The sequence below is a fragment of the Simochromis diagramma genome, unplaced genomic scaffold (genome assembly GCF_900408965.1).
Source record: "Simochromis diagramma unplaced genomic scaffold, fSimDia1.1 OVJJ01000321.1, whole genome shotgun sequence".
In the NCBI taxonomy this organism is placed as follows: domain Eukaryota; kingdom Metazoa; phylum Chordata; class Actinopteri; order Cichliformes; family Cichlidae; genus Simochromis; species Simochromis diagramma.
Window position 1 is genome coordinate 13,107,876 of NW_024386772.1, and position 15,989 is coordinate 13,123,864.

At 40.2% G+C, this 15,989-nt stretch overlaps 1 protein-coding gene across 3 annotated transcripts in view; it reads left to right on the top strand.

Annotated features, from left to right (window-relative positions):
• The window catches only part of prkar1b (protein kinase, cAMP-dependent, regulatory, type I, beta), a 66,822-nt gene extending 52,722 nt beyond the window's left edge, over nucleotides 1-14,100 (top strand). For all 3 annotated transcript variants that reach the window (XM_040050031.1, XM_040050039.1, XM_040050047.1), the window contains 3 exons: nucleotides 1,552-1,673; nucleotides 10,180-10,261; nucleotides 11,673-14,100. In XM_040050031.1, the coding sequence (XP_039905965.1) occupies nucleotides 1,552-1,673; nucleotides 10,180-10,261; nucleotides 11,673-11,845 (377 nt within the window). In that variant the 3' untranslated portion in view covers nucleotides 11,846-14,100. The remainder of the gene's footprint in view (nucleotides 1-1,551; nucleotides 1,674-10,179; nucleotides 10,262-11,672) is intronic.
• Nucleotides 14,101-15,989: the final 1,889 nt, after the last annotated feature.

Here is a 15,989-nt window from a genome sequence, read left to right on the forward strand (position 1 = left end):
TTTTCTTTCACAGCTCTCTTTTTGACAGCCTTGTCGAGGCCTGTATTCAGACAGCACCCTCCTGCTTTTCCTCTCCTCATTCGCTTTGCTCGGCCCCTTTGAATTGGAGGAGGAGTAGGGGGCGGGGGTGTTTTTGTTTGTCTTTGATTTTTGAGATAGCCACGAAATTGGGTACAAGCCCTTGATGTCATGGAGTGAAGGGAGTAAAAAACACAACCTGTTGTTTGTTGTACACACACACACAGGCCCTAGCATATCCACGGGCAATTCCCTGTGCGTCTACCGTGTATGTGTGTAGCATGGTGCTCCAAGTGGTTGCAAGTTCTGTGAAGCATGAAATGTAGGTTCTTTAGTCGGCACATTTGTGTATCATGTTACTGCGCTAGTTGTTAGGGTTCACCTCTATAGGACCTGCTGCCTTTAACTGGCAGCCAGAAAGAAGACATCCATCTGGGTCCAGCAGACACCTCGGCCCCACTGGCGGGGAACACTGGACACCTCCAAACCGGCAGGCTTACCTTAACTAATCCTAAGTGCACACACACAAATAGACACACTGGGATCAGTTACTGAGCACATCAGGGACAAAGAGAGTGCTGTAGTTTTACACCTCTAACTCATGTCTGAGTCAAATCAAAACATTGAATCTTCTAGACAAAGCTAAGGATGAGCAGTGCTTTCACTGCAGCAAAGTCACATTCCACGTGTTGGTGTAGCTGCTTTTAAGGCAACAATAATCTGCTCCATTTTTAAAGGATTAGCCGATTCGGTAACCAATGTCTGAATGGAGATATTTACTTAGTAGCGGGTCCTGTTTCTTTAAGTATCATTTCATCGGAATTGCCTAAAACTCCTTTGGTTTAAGCATTTTTCCCAGTGAGATGTATGACTGTGTTTTTGGTTTCTAGAAATATCTCAGGCTAACCACGTCACTGTTGCTGTGGTTGGATAATCGTAAAGACTATCTGACTCGCTCAGAACAAACTTAGAAAGATGCTGTAAAATGTTTTTAGCAGAACTCCTTCACATATCTTGACCTTTACTTCTGTCTGATCTTTAAAATTATATAAAAGTGAAAAAAATATTTTAAATATATCATTTTAATAGTTATTAAAGCATTGCTGCTTAAATCGAAATCATATTTATTAGTATATTTGGTTATATTTCAGATAATTTCACTGATGAAGTTAGACTGTAGCTATGAGATCATATTTTGCAACCATAGAACGGAAGTGGTGGAAAGGAACTTGATCGCACCACTTGAACTTGATTGGAGTATAATCAACACAATCCAGAGTGAGTACAACAAAGTTTTAGGAGTCAGTTTTAAGGTGTTTGAGATCCATGAAATTAGGGAGGAGACAGAGGGGCTGATACAACGGTTCCTCTTAAATTACTGGATTGTAATTAGTGTTCCTACCAGCTTACTGAACAAGGAAAGCCTCTCTCTACAGGCCATGAAATGGTAATCCACATTGTATGTGCATCTACTACTGATCAATGTAAATAAGACTGTCTTTTCAGTAATCTGTATTTGCTGTCCTTTCACAGAATCTTTGGATAAATGGGAGCGCCTGACTGTGGCCGATGCCCTGGAGCCTGTTCAGTTTGAGGATGGAGAGAAGATAGTGGTGCAGGGAGAACCTGGTGATGATTTCTTCATCATAACAGAGGTAAAGTCTGTGAAGAATATGATGTTTTACAAAGCACTGGAAGCATGTCTCTGTGTGTGAAAGAGACAAGTTTGATGATGGAGTTTAACCTAGTTCCAACACAGAGCATAAAGCTGATTTTTTGCACATTGAGTGCTTTAGAAAAAGCATTAAAATCACCAGAATTACAGTGTATGTAGTGGTTTCCTATTACTGTCACATTTCCTGTAAGCTGTAGATGTTGACATACCGGGGCCTAAAATCGTGTGCATGTCATCAGAGTCATCAAGGGGGGCACTAGGGTTGATGTAAATGTCATCATACAGAGATGTTGGTGGGCTGTTTGCTGACATTGCAACTGATCCCAGTTTATTGCCACCAGCAGACAGAGTACCCAGTGCTCCCCTGCCCCAGCCTGCAAACACACAGAACCTGTGCAAAGAATGGCTCCCTCACACTGGAGGCTTTGTGGAACCGAGGCCCCTGGTGTGACTTCATGAAGGGCCCCCTGCCTGTCATCCTAACGCACTTTTTATTAACTCCATACTTATTCGGCTTTCACCAGCATCGAGTCAAAAGGGGCATCTAAAGGGGGTTGGGGCACAATCTGCTGTGGTTGCGTCCTTATTTTCAGACCTGCTCGTGGGTTAGTCAGTCTTCTTCAGAGTGTCATTCTTTCTGTCACTTACTAAGTTTACCTAACTTACTCGTTTCATGTCCATCGATAATAGGAGCAGTACACTGGTTACAGGGGATTGAAATGGCTAAGCTAGAGGTACTTCTTTATCCGGGTTGGTTAATGATGTATCAGCCTTTATCCCTATTTTGGCTCACACAGATTCTCTCCCTTCACCTGCGCCCCTGCAGTAAAACACTCTTCTCCATCCTTCTTTTTTATCTGCATTTTTATGCTCCTCACTATGCCCCTCTTAACACATAGAATATACATTCATTTTCCAGTTATTTGAAATGTTCTTTTGGCTTTTATCCAGCTCAGTAAATTTGCACGTCAGCCGTTAATGCTCCGAAGGAGATGGGTTAGCAAAGTGTAGCACTCATGGTCACGCTTACATCAGTCTCACTTGCTGAATTTCAAACTTTAGTTTATACAAAGAAAACCTGAAGACAGCCGAACTACAGCTCTAGCAGAGCTTAACCAGGGAGGATATGCTGCCAAAAAATGTGCATAAAATTAATATACTAGTGATATTAGAGCTGTTTAGATTTCCTCCAAGTATAGCAACAAAATGTAACTTTTGTAACAAGCGATGTTTACAGGACATTGTTCAAAATCCTAAAACTACTTGAACTACTTGTCATATCACACCAAATAAGGTTGTAGCATCACTAAAGGCTTGTTATATTTCCTATGAACTTTCCTCACAGATGCTCATACTTTTCACTTGTAGGAAAAACACTGTTTTATGTCTTGTTTAAAGAAATGGCAGCCCCCGGGTACTGATATAGCTCATGAAGTGGTGCAGGTGACCCATACGCTGTGAGGCTGTTACACGTTCAAATCTACTGCTCTCTCTTGCCTTTTCCGTCTTTGCTCCACTGTCCTATTTCAATAAATGCTAAAAAGCTGCTCCACATTAAAGCTGAAGATCTTTGACATCGTAAATGACCTCTGGAACTCCAGGAATTTGTAATAACTGCCAGCGAATGTCAGTGGTCTCAGTCCTGTACGACAATGCCAGGATTATCGATAATTTGTAATGCAAAAATTACCCGCACAAATTCCGTATTGCTACTATTAACCTGTATTTTATCAAATAAAGAGGTCATGTGATACTATTAGGTCTTTGAAAATTGGCATCTTGGTGATTTTTATAGAGGGTTTCAACAGACTCAACCACTTTTATGTTGCATCCTGTGAATCTAGTTTGGTGTGAGGCTCCTGATGTCAATCAGTTTGAGCTCATCACATCCAATGCATATATGCTGCACAAAACACAGAAATTAAACTGGAATTTTTTAAATTGCATGAAATTTATTGGTAATACTTTGAAAATATAGACCTGTACTTATAGACTACACTGTATATATTTGACATACACCTCACATTATCTTGTTGTCTATTATCGCAGTGCTGCTCTAAGTCTAAAGTCTTTCAGAAGCCAATTTGTGCAGGAAATGCAAAAGACACAACTATGTATGTGTGACTCATCAATCTGAGACTTCGTACATCCCAAAGAGGAAAAACAAAATAGCAAAATATGTAGAGGAATGTGGGGGGGATAGCAGGATGGAGAGATGGAGGAGGAAGAGGAAAAGGAAGAGAGATACAGGAATCCACTTTTACAGGCAAGCAGCCCATTGGAGGCAGCTGTCTAGGTCTATGTGAATGTGTCACAATGTGAGACTCATCATTTTACATGCAGGCAGCCACACGCAGCACTGAGGAAGGGGGACCAACACTTTCTAGAATGTATATATTTTGAACCTAAATACTGCTTTCTCTTTAATCCCATCACCCCAGCAGCAGCTTGTCTCTTTCTTTAACCCCGTTTCCCTTTCTTCTGTCTATTTTCCCCTTTGTGTCTAAGCTCTCACCCCCTCTTTTCCTCCCTCCCTCCCGCTTGCTCCCCATCTCTCGTGCTGCAGAGCCTGACTTTCCCAGAGCAGGGCGGACTGTGGTGGAATGTGTGTTGCTGACTTTCACACAGGGTCAGGAGCCCTCCTGGGAGGGAGACGAGAGAGACAGACAGAGGGATGAGTCAAAGAGGGCAGGGACATATGGGTTGCGAGGAGGTTGATTCAAAAAGGACCACATGTAAAGAGTTAGAGGACTTTGCGAGCGCGTGTTACAGTAAGATTAGCCTCTCGCTGTGCACTTCTTGTGATTCTTTTTATTTCTTTGCTCTGTGCTTTGCTTAGTCAGTTACTCTTTTTTCTTTTTTTTCTTAGTTGCCCACCGTGCCTCTTTTTTCTGTCTCCTTTCACTGTCTTTTGTTGTTTTGTGTGGTTTTGGTAGATGAAGCCAAAGACAAACCCCACAATCACAAATTACATGCTCCTGATGGGGAAGATTAACTAAAAGGAGGTATGGAGACATCACTTTCTCTTCCTTCTGGGTGAAATGGGGCCCTAATGAAAAGTGACATGTTTACATTTTTTTTTCTCACACTGTACAAACAAGCCTTTACAAGCTCCGGGGGCCACAGAGACTCAGCCTCACCTTCCCTTACGTCAACCCTCTCTGCCTTTTCCACCGTTTGCTCTCTTCTTAAGGGCTCTACTCACCTAATGTGCAGACTCTTATTTTCTCCATGCCATTCAGTCAAGCCTTTGAGAAAAAGGGCCAGTTAAAGATTAAGATGCATTATGTGTTGCCACTTAACTATAAACAGATGTGGGAAAAGTTACAGTTTGTCAAGTCAAAATCAGTGTTTTCAGTCTTTAACAAGTCGTTTGCACCTTTTACACTGTGATATTTCAAGATTTCACAGCATGCTACTGCTAAGTATTAACTAGAAATAACACATGCACGTGTTTTTTTGTTTTTTGTTTTTTGTTTTTTTAATGCCAAATAATTAGTAGCATAACTTGCGCTTTTCCAGGCAGTAATGCAAAACTGTAACAGCGTACAATCTTGGGTAGAGGGAAAAGGCTACCCAAAAAGCTATTCAGTGCACTCCTGAATCAATGCAATCTAATCAATTCATAAGATTTATCTTTACATGAGATAACTGGAATTGTAAGGTTGACATGTTGCATAATATAATTTTTATTCTTGGTGTTTAATTTTTATCTAGAAGGTCACTCAGAGTACATCCTCTGGAAAAGCCAGTGTCCATCTTTTAAATTCTTAATGAAAGCGATGCAGATGTTCACCCAAGCACCACTCCACCACCTTTCATGAAATTAGTTTTTGAATAACAAACAGATGAACAGCTCTGATCATATACCAATCACATACCTTTGTGAAAGGAATTATTATGTCACTTTATGCCAAAAAGATGACGTCCAGCTGAGGTTACGAATGTCAGAAGTCTAGCTGAAGTCTTGTTTTTGTCAATAAATTGTAAAATTATGTAGCACTTTTCTACTCTGTGTACTCAAAGGGCTTTCTTGCCACAAACCTCATTCTTAAACACAAACACACATGCATTTATAAAAATGCTGTTTTTTTCTATGCCCAAACACTTTTAATCTAACTTCCACAGCCTACTGAAGTCAGATGTCTCTGCTGCTTCCCACCTTTTTAAAACTGGGTGATGACTCTTGAAGAACGTATCATCCTCTCCGCTGATGTGTTCTTCCAGTCATCTTCCAGTCATCAGTGTAAATGGACGTCTCCCATTTGTTCTTTGACCACACACAGAACGAATCATTTCTGTGTTTACAGTTTACAGGTTCCCTGTGGGTCCCACAGATGGTATATCCTCTGTGGATTGTCTGCAGAATATCTCCCGGTACTCGCGTGTAACCTGCTTGTTTTTTGCTGAAATGCAATTTAGCTAATGGAGTTTAATATTGCTTTTATAGAATGAAGATCAGTGCGGTTGATCTGAGTGAAAACAAACAGGTAAAGATTAACGGGCCTCATTAGATTTGAACCATTTTGAGTCATTTTATGTTCAAATAAGAGCCCCTCGGGCTGTTAGATGCAAATCTTGTGAGAAACACTGTTGTCCTACCGTATGTTGAGCAAGTGATCTATGCGTGTGTGCTGGCGTTTGAATGAGAAGGTGCAGACTCTGCTGATGCTGGGTGGTCTCGTGAACAGACAGACTCGGGATATCACCTTTCTCCATTTCTGGCTGCGCCTCTCTTTCTGCGAGCATGTTCAAATTGTTGTCATTTCTTTCATGCAAGATGCTACATTTTAACTTGTCACTACAAGCTGGTGCACTTTCTATGTGGCATGTTTGTTTAAAGTGTGTATACACAGAAATGGATGCAACTGTGACCGGTCCTTAAAATACGTCCAAAAAATCATCTGATACTTCTTATTTAAGTTGAGGGCTGAAAGTGGCTCACACGAATCCTTTCTTTGTCTCTCTACTACTTGTTTGTATTCATGTTCATTCATTCATATTCTCTGTTAGTGTTTCTCGCTCTGGCTGACCTCGTCTGCTGTCTTTTGTTGTTACCGGTCTCAGTCTCCCTGAGGCGGGGAGGGGAGGCTCTCTGATGTTTATAAAACAAAATATCTGTGGAGCAGAGCGCTACCCTTGGGGTGGTACAGTGTGAGATGGTTATCGGGACCACACTGGATGAGGCCTGTTCACCAGTGAACTACTGTACTGGCAGCGCTGCACTGTCTCACACACTTTGTTTGGACATGAATAGAAAGAAGAGGAACCCACAGGTTGTAAACACTCGCGTCTGTGCCTCGTCCACCTCATTCTCTCTCCATTCACATCTTACGGTTTTGGGCTCTCAAACCACAACACTCGAAATTTGCGAGCGAATTTGCAGAGACGGAAGTTTCAACAAAACGTGACAAAAAGTGCAGTGGAAACAAGACTAACAATGGCGATACAAGCGACCTATTAGTCACTCTACTTACGCTCCATTGGAGAGAAGAAAAATATCAAAAAGATGAAAACATCAGATATCTGTGGGCTGAAACACTAGCAGTTTATCTTAATACTCTTATCTCTGTAATGGCAGTAGTGGTCGCTGTTTTTTGTAAAATGGTTAATGGTTAGATGAAAACCGATGGGGGGTTAAGACGAGAAAAGTGTTCATTATATTTTTGGAAACATTTTTATACCTTGCATGAAATTAGGCAGAGTATAACAACAGACATAAAAGAAATGTGATTATTTATGTAGCACTTTTCTTGCAGTGTTACAAAGAGTTTAACAACTGAAAAGTTTTTTTTACAATATAAAAAGAACTGTGATCAGCATAAATGCAAATATGCAAAATACATTTGCTAAAAGAGCCTTTTAAGATGTAAAAAGCCCGATAGAGCTAATTCTGTTAATGCAATTCTTTGTGTAGATGGTGTGGCTGTATACGCTGCAGTCTACAAACCCTCGTCATCTTTATACATGTGCACAATGTGGCTTAAATGTCACAGAGGTTAATGTGCCATGAAAGCCAACTTGGTCACATAGCAGCATTTTAGTCAACCACAAAGGCAAACTGTGAAGTACCAGCTTTTCCTATGCTGCATGCCCATGAGGAGATGAGCCGCAGCCTGCCACAGCATTAGGATTCAGAGCGGCAGACAGAAATACTTACCTCCACGCAGTGGCTACTCTTTTATTTATCAATATGTCTAATCAGATAAATTTGATTTAGCAGTCAAGCGATTATAATTAAGTAAGTAAGCATAAGCACTTTCCAGTAGCTTACCATTTGAACTTGATCGAATCAAATTCTTTACTTCAAAGTTCAGTTAAAGTGCACGACTACAACAGGAAAGAAAATATATCATTAAGAGCTTTAACTGTTAAGACATTTGCCCATAGCGACGTACAAGTTCAGACCAGGATCTGCTTTTGCTGTTTATTTTGGACGGGACTTCCACAGTAAGCAGTAAATAACTTTGCACAGTAAGGAGTAAGGCCAAGTTTGATAGGGTCATCATCAAAGGCTGCTCCTATAATACTTCTCATTTTTTTGAAGCAAGCCTGACGGAAAACAAATATCTTTTAATTTTGGCAGAAATAAGCTTGTTTCCAAAAAACTGAGTGCACTAAAAGCAAAAATGTTATAAAACCTCAGTGTTTGAATGAAAAAAACAAGGGTCTCAGATCAGTTGTAGGTTTTCTTTTTGAGAATATCTGACACCCAAAATGTATTTTTTTTAGTTTAGCAGCCAGCGATATAAAGTAGGCAGCACATGTCAAATAATTAATAATTTTAGTAGAGGAGCGTAAAGTACCACCAGTCTTGCTGTTGATCCAACAAGTTCTCATCCTACACTGTTGTTAATCAGATGTGGGTGTCTCATAGACAAAGCGGCTTTGACACAACTACACTTTCTTAATCCCTGGGAATGAGAATGGACCGCTATACCACGTGGATCATAATCCTAATTTTTGGTGGCTACACAACTACTTAAAACATCACCTTCAGCCTCCGTGACCTACAATATCCCCGCTTTATTTTAATATGGTTAGAAGACCTGTCTCCAGAGATAAAAACGACATCACGCCACGGTTTGGCCAGGTATTACTTGGAAGTGGCGCTCTCACGGTGTTCTCCACTTACTTGGACAGTACCCCTCCACTCCTCCACAGCTCATTTCTAGCACAAACCCACTAAATCGACACACACATCCCTTTCTCTGAAATACAGTATTACCTTTGTGTGGCCGCAATGAGTAGCTGGCAGTTTTGAGGTTCTCATTAAGGCTCATTATATTCATATTTAGCATTATTAGCCTAGTCGGCACAAGGAGGAGAGAGCAGAGAAGGATTAGAAACGGAGAGGGAGAGCGTTGGAACCGTCAGGTCTGTTATATGAAGCGATCCAAGACAAGCTGGGAAGTTTCTCTACTGATTTTCTTTTACCTACTACCAATTACAGCAGCTTGTGAGTACATGTGAAGTCCAGAAAATAAATATCTCCCAATACATGTGCATGGCAAAAGGTGGCAGCTGCACTTTAATGTGAATATACGCCCGTGTCATCAGGCGCAGCTTTGAACACGCGTGTTCTGGTTTATGCTTTAAGATAAATATTCAAACATATGCTCACTCACACACACAATTTTGTCAACAGCTGCAAGATGTGACAGCATAAACTGTTATCATCTGTTGGGCAAAGTGAATGGAAATCAAATTTCCTCCCTTATACTTTTTAGATGACTCACAAACACTCAGCCAGCCGTTGGCGGTCAGTCTCTCCAGCAGCTATCAGCTGTATATATGAAAATTGACATTTTCCGAATGTGAGAGTGAGCATTTGAGTCTTCTTCTATCTTCTTATTTAACATTGCGTGGTTGTGTGCACTTGCAGATCTAAAGCAGACCATTAGCAACATGCTATTTGAGCTTTTTTTTGTGTGTGTACACAAAAGCGCTTCGGTTTTCCGAGGTCATTTAAGGACTGTGTTTTGGAGAACTCTCACTCTTGGACAACGCAGTTGTTTCCATTTAATGGCTGAATGCTGATAAAGGGGATTATGTGATGGAGGAGGAATCAGTTCAGCCTCTAAAAGGCTTAGATGTTTGTATTTATTACACTCTGGAGGAAATAATGCAGAACCAATCAGTTTTTGTATCGCATGCAATTTTGGGATACATGAGAGTGTGTTTCTTCTTCTTTTTCTTTTTTTTGTTTTGTTTTGTTTTGTTTCTGCTGTCCCACACAACAGGTGTCCATCCCACAGCAAAGTGGACTAAATCCTGTGCACCTGTGTTCTTATGAAGCAAAGGAATTTCTCTTCGGCTTAATCCTCCTGATGATTTTCAGTTCCTCGTTAAATAGCCCCCTCCAGACCCCTCCTCCTCCTCCCCTTCTTCCATCATCTTTCCCTTCTTCACACACAATCCTTCCTCTCCCTCTCAACCTTTTTTCCTACAGCTTTAAACTTTTTTCCTTTTCTTTTCTGTGTTAGGGAATCGCCTCTGTTCTCCAGCGCAGGTCTGACATTGAGGAGTACGTGGAGGTGGGACGCCTTGGACCTTCTGATTATTTTGGTAAGTGTGTCCCTGCTGCTTCTTTGCACCACATAAGTTTGTGAGACTAAACTTGGTTTATTTTACACCTTTTAATAAATATCTTAAATACAAATTTTTCTAGTAGAAGTCAATAAACATCAATGAAGACAGTACACAGTGATCTAGAAGATCAAACACAAGTCACATTGCTTACTGCTTTTTTTTTTTTTTATGGTGCTCCAATTAATTTTAAGCAGTTATGTCACAAACTGGTTTTTAAAGATATGGTAAATAAACACGTTATGAGAAGATGAATCATTCTGAACCAGACTTATTATAGTTTTAATTAGTCTTTATTTTTTTGCTTTTAATTCAGTTTCAGTTAGTTTCCAGAGTGAAAATTCTCGTGTCGGTTTCGTTTTTACCCCTCAGCTGTAAAAGGCTGATGGGCTGTTGTCGTCACCCTGCATGGCATGCAGCGTGGAAACCCAAGTTTGTGAATGCGATAACTCGAGAACGAGGCAACATAGGAGCTTCAAATTGATATTGAGTCAGAAGGTCAGAAGTCAAGGTCACTGAAAATCTTGTGGATAAGATAACTTAAGAAGGAAGTTGTCTAGGATTATTAAATTAATACCATAGGTGTGTCTACTGGAAAGCTGAGGGGTAGGTATTTTTATCGTTTTAAAATATTTAATTTTAGTTTAGTTTTTATTAGTTCAGTCTTAGTTTTAGTCTCTATTAATTATTATTGAATTGAGGGCATATGTCAGAGGCAAAATTTAGGAAAACTACAGTACAGTTATTACATTAAAAACAGAACCTTTGAAAGCAGTTGACTCACAGTCTTGTAGTCAAGTTTTGATCAGATTTTACCAAACCAACAAACAGGATCTTTCCTCTATATTTCTGTTTTGTTTTAGTTTGTTTTCCAAGTTTATAAATTCATTTCAGTTTTTTTTTCAAAAGTCTAATTTTTATTTTTAGTTTAGTTAACTTTAATAATCTTGTTCTGAAATATAAATTGTAAAAAGTCTTATTAGCAGTTGCTTTTTACTAAAACACAATACTCGCAAAAATGGCAAATATTAGTATTTTAAAGGGTCAGCTTGACTAAACGGGGTAAAATAGTGTACGAGCACAATCCCCAAATAGTGCTGTTAGGTGTGGTTTGTTTTACTGGTGATTTACAAAATATGCTGGTTTTTAAAATCATGTTTCAATATCAGGTGCAAAAAAATAAAACATGCCTTTTTTGGGTTTAAAGATCATCGCAGTTAGCTGTAAATGAAATGTTGGTGCATCTCCTCTCTATGTTTAACTAACTTTCTTTTAATTTGTCACTTAACTGCACTGATTTAGGGCCTTTTGCCCCATTTCTCATACTGTTTGTATATAATGTTTGAGGTCAAAATTTGGGGCGACGTGCTGATTATTCTCTCTCATCCAGGTGAAATTGCCCTGCTGCTGAACCGTCCCAGGGCCGCCACCGTAGTTGCCCGGGGTCCCCTCAAGTGTGTGAAGCTGGATCGGCCACGCTTTGAGCGCGTGCTGGGTCCTTGCTCCGAAATCCTCAAGAGGAACATCCAGAGATACAACAGCTTTATCTCTCTCACTGTGTGACATGTGCCCCCTCCACCATCTGGGCCCCACCAGCAGGGGTGTGCAACATCAGCATCGGAGTTTTGGTCAGTGGGTGGGAAAGGGGTGAGGATGCAGGGTGAAGGATATGGGTTTTACATGGCCAGATTTGGGGCGCTCATTTCCTGCCTTTTTCCATTTTGCGCGTTTCTCTCTTTTGACCTTGTGCACTTTGACTTGATTCTGTGCTGTCACGTAGCTTTATGTCAAAAACAACATGCAGGGGTGTTTTAAAAAAGAAAAAAAAAGAAAAATCAAACAGAGGGCAGAGATTATTTATCTTGTTTCATATTGTAAATGAATCATGCATACAGTGTGTCGGCTGTATACGATGCATGCTTCAAGACTGACAGAGAATGGCGTTTGCACTTTCATTCGTTAACAGGAGGGTACGGATAATTTCAGGAAATAAGAAGGAAGTAAAGTCATGTTTACGTACGGCGGGGGAGGAAGACGGACCAGATTTGGTTGCACGCTGGCTGCGGTTTGCCTTTTTTTATTTCTGGAGGTCGTGTTTCCATTTCTACACTGAATCAGAAATGCACTGCACAGATCTCTGTTCCCTAAAATGTAGCTGTTAAAGGTATGAAGAAGATTAAATTACTTGCTGTTGTATTCATTTTCAACGCTTCTTGAGCTTTTACCTTTTATTGAGTTTGGAGGCTGTTCGAGGCCTAATTGAGTTAAATTCTAACTTTGTTGGTATTCTGTATATTTCTTTTATCGAAACACCAAAACAAACACTTACTTTATTGTGCTGAAAGTATTGTGTGTGTATCAAACGCATGTAAAACCTTAGTCATCCAAAGCACACAAAACACAGGAAAATAACATTTCAAGGCACACCTGTATTCATATCTGTGCAAAACTGCCTCTGTGTCACCTGATGAGTTGTCGGATCTTTTGATTATTGGCGGTTGAAGGAACTTTTGGAAGCACATTTGCTCTGGAGCTCTCATTCTGCATAAGAGTAATAAGAGACCAGTCCACTAGCTTATCACTGTCCTCCACTGGTTTATTCGACACCTCTACGCAGTCCAAACGGTCTTCCTGCATCTGGAAAACTCAACATCTGAACAAGTGCATGAACAAAATGGGAAAATGAGTGCTTACAAAGTTCATTTAACAATTCATTCAAACAAGGTATGATTGTCACAAAATCACAAAGCACACCCAGACTTACCTCATGGCACAGCATCCATGGATGAGTGAACAAATATTTTTAGACCATAGTTTGTTTAGGTACAGCTCCGTGCACTATTGATGGCACTTACTTTCACTGTGTTTCTGGAAAAATTTGCTCACAACATTTTTTCATCATATCAAAATTTTGCGTTATTAAATGTTATAATTACGTTGGTTTTAGAAGTTGCATTTCCAGTGCCAGGTATGTGGTTCCTGGGAACAGATGATGCTTTATCCCTTCAAATCCTCGTTTTCCTTAGTTTGTTCATCTTGCTCAAAGGCTGAAGTGTCTTATTATCCACGTGTTGTCATGTCATTACTTTGTCACATACAAGCATCAAACCTACTACAGTGGTTGTTATGAGGAAAGTTTCGTCAGTTCAGCAGTGCAGCTCAGTGATGTCCTTTAGTTTTTCAGTGATAATGGAGCTCTGTGGCACAGAGGAATTAACCGAAGCTTTTGATACACAAACAATACTTGTTAGTGAATCAATTGTCGCCAACAAAATAAGAAAAATGTAGGAAATCACCAAAGTTTTATCCCCTAAGATTTTACAATGTGGTATGTTGTGTCAAAATAACTGACAAGTTGCTTTTTTCCCCACCTTGATATTCTCAAAGCAGACAAACACAGTTATAAACACACTAACATGAAACACACACCCACACTGTATATGCGTGCACTGTCTCAGGACTAAATACATTTTCAACACACACACACACACACGTCTTACCTGATGCTTTTTTTAAAGCTGATTTTGTTCGTTGTTTGCTAGATGAAAACTTTTGCACCACTTTTAGAGTTTGTACCATACAGCAGCTTGATTTAGGTGTTTTTAAGACATCAGTTCTGTGTTCTGACTGAAAAAAGTTACGATATATGAATATATACAAACTTGTGTTGCTTTCCTTTGATCTGCTGTAATCTGTCAAAGTTGCACAACTGACCCAACAACTGATGTTGTAAAAAAAACAAAAAACTTTCTGTATTCTCTCTCTCTGTATCTTTTTCTTTGAAACCATCTTGAACAAATAAAGAAAAGCTTCTGAAATCTCTCTGATTTGACTCATTCTTTTCTTCCTTTCTGTTTTTTTTTCCTCTATATTTTCGTCCTTTTATCCCAGATCTTAGTTCTCTTTCTTTTTATCTATACCTCCTCTAAATGTTCCATCTTTGTTAATCTTCCTTTTTCTTTCCCAAAGCTACTAACTGTCACCCTCAATCACACTTTTCATATTTATTCCCGCAGGTACCTAATCTCCTTTTCGGCCTCCCTCTGCTCCATCTGGCTCCCTCCGCTTGTCTCTGCTCTCCATCCTTCTCACATTAAGCCAAGTGTCAGTCATCCGTCAGGCCGGCCTGTCAAAACTCCGAGCTCCTCCCAGCCAGTTTACATCACAGTGGACTTAAAGCCTCCGCAGCTTTGACACATTCCTCTTCATCTTAATGCCCACTAAATCAACTAAGGAATGTGCCCCCGACTCACTGACATCGAGTTTAATAGCCGCCCCCTCCCCACTCATATACACACACTGACCCATACACCTTCTTCACTTTGACAATACGCAGTAACGCACATGAACTTGAGGGAGGTCGGGGTTTGTACCTCCGCGAAGCACCCCTTTGCCTTCAGTCTTGATTGTAAGTGCAGCTCCTTGCGTGTAGTGCTCGACTTTTCGTTTTCTGACACTCATCCTCAGCGGCAGGTCTTCAGGTTGCTTTTAGACCAAACTCACTGTTGTGCAATTTGGATCCATTATTTTAACACTGCTGACTCTTTTTTTGGATGACAGGTTTAATACAAATGTTGTTTGGGCTTCCTAATAAGGATGGAGTTCAAACTAAACCTGCACTATAGCTCACAGTATAGATCTACAGTATAGATCAGTATAGATGCCTAAATTAAAGTCTATGTGTAATCGTACAGGTTAGACAAAATGTTATTTCCAAAAATTAAAAGCAAAAATTTCTAAACTTCATTTCTTTTAGCCAGCATGCACTCTTTTAACTGAAAGCAGTTGGGGGAAAAAACAGGCGCTGAGCCTGCACGTCACCATTCATCTACATGACAAATGAGCAAAAACATGTCAAACGCTTTAAAACTCTAAAATAAGCAAGTGAGTGGACCTTGAACGGGGTTTGTTCAGTCAAACATGCTCCAAGTTCATGTCTACCAAAGAAGCAGCGACATTAAAACTAGTTACACCAAAATGAGCAAAATAAAAGCTGTCAGCGTGGAGTGTGTGTGTGCGTGTGTGTGTGGCCAGAGTTTTTGATTAAGCACGGCCATTAGCGGGCATTCTGGGTGGGCCAGTTAAGGGCAGAACTTGGCACCGTCACATGAGCAGCAAGATGAAACTTTGATAACGCTTCGTTCTGCCAGGGGCAAAATAAGAAGGTGCTAACACGTACACACACTCCTTTACTGACTTTTAATTTAGGTCGCTGTGTTTGGTTTTCCTTTATGCTTTTATTATGTCATAATCTATCATAAAACTCCAACTTTGTAACACTAACGATGACATTTCCACGAGCTAATCTGTTTTCACACTGGATCCGATAAGGGAAAAAAAAACCCATCTGTCCATTACCAGTCAGTCCACAACCTGCAATTAAAATTTCACTTTTTTTTTCTCTTTTGCACAGCGATCCTACAAAAATAGCTAAACGGTGAATCAGATTCATTCCCAGTATATGTCTGTTAAATCTTTTAATGTTTAAACACAGCAGATCACGTGATTATTTGGTTCAGTGAGTCTTTTGGTAACAGCTACTCTGTTTCCTTCACAGAAAGCTCGTCTCTAGTGATTCTGCTACTGCCAAGTTTTAAACCTGCCTCTCTTTTTCTAAGCACAACAAGAGGGAAATGGTCCATCAGACAAGGAAAGTATGACTGGATACATGACCCCAGTTGCACCATTACTTCTACTGCCTCCATCC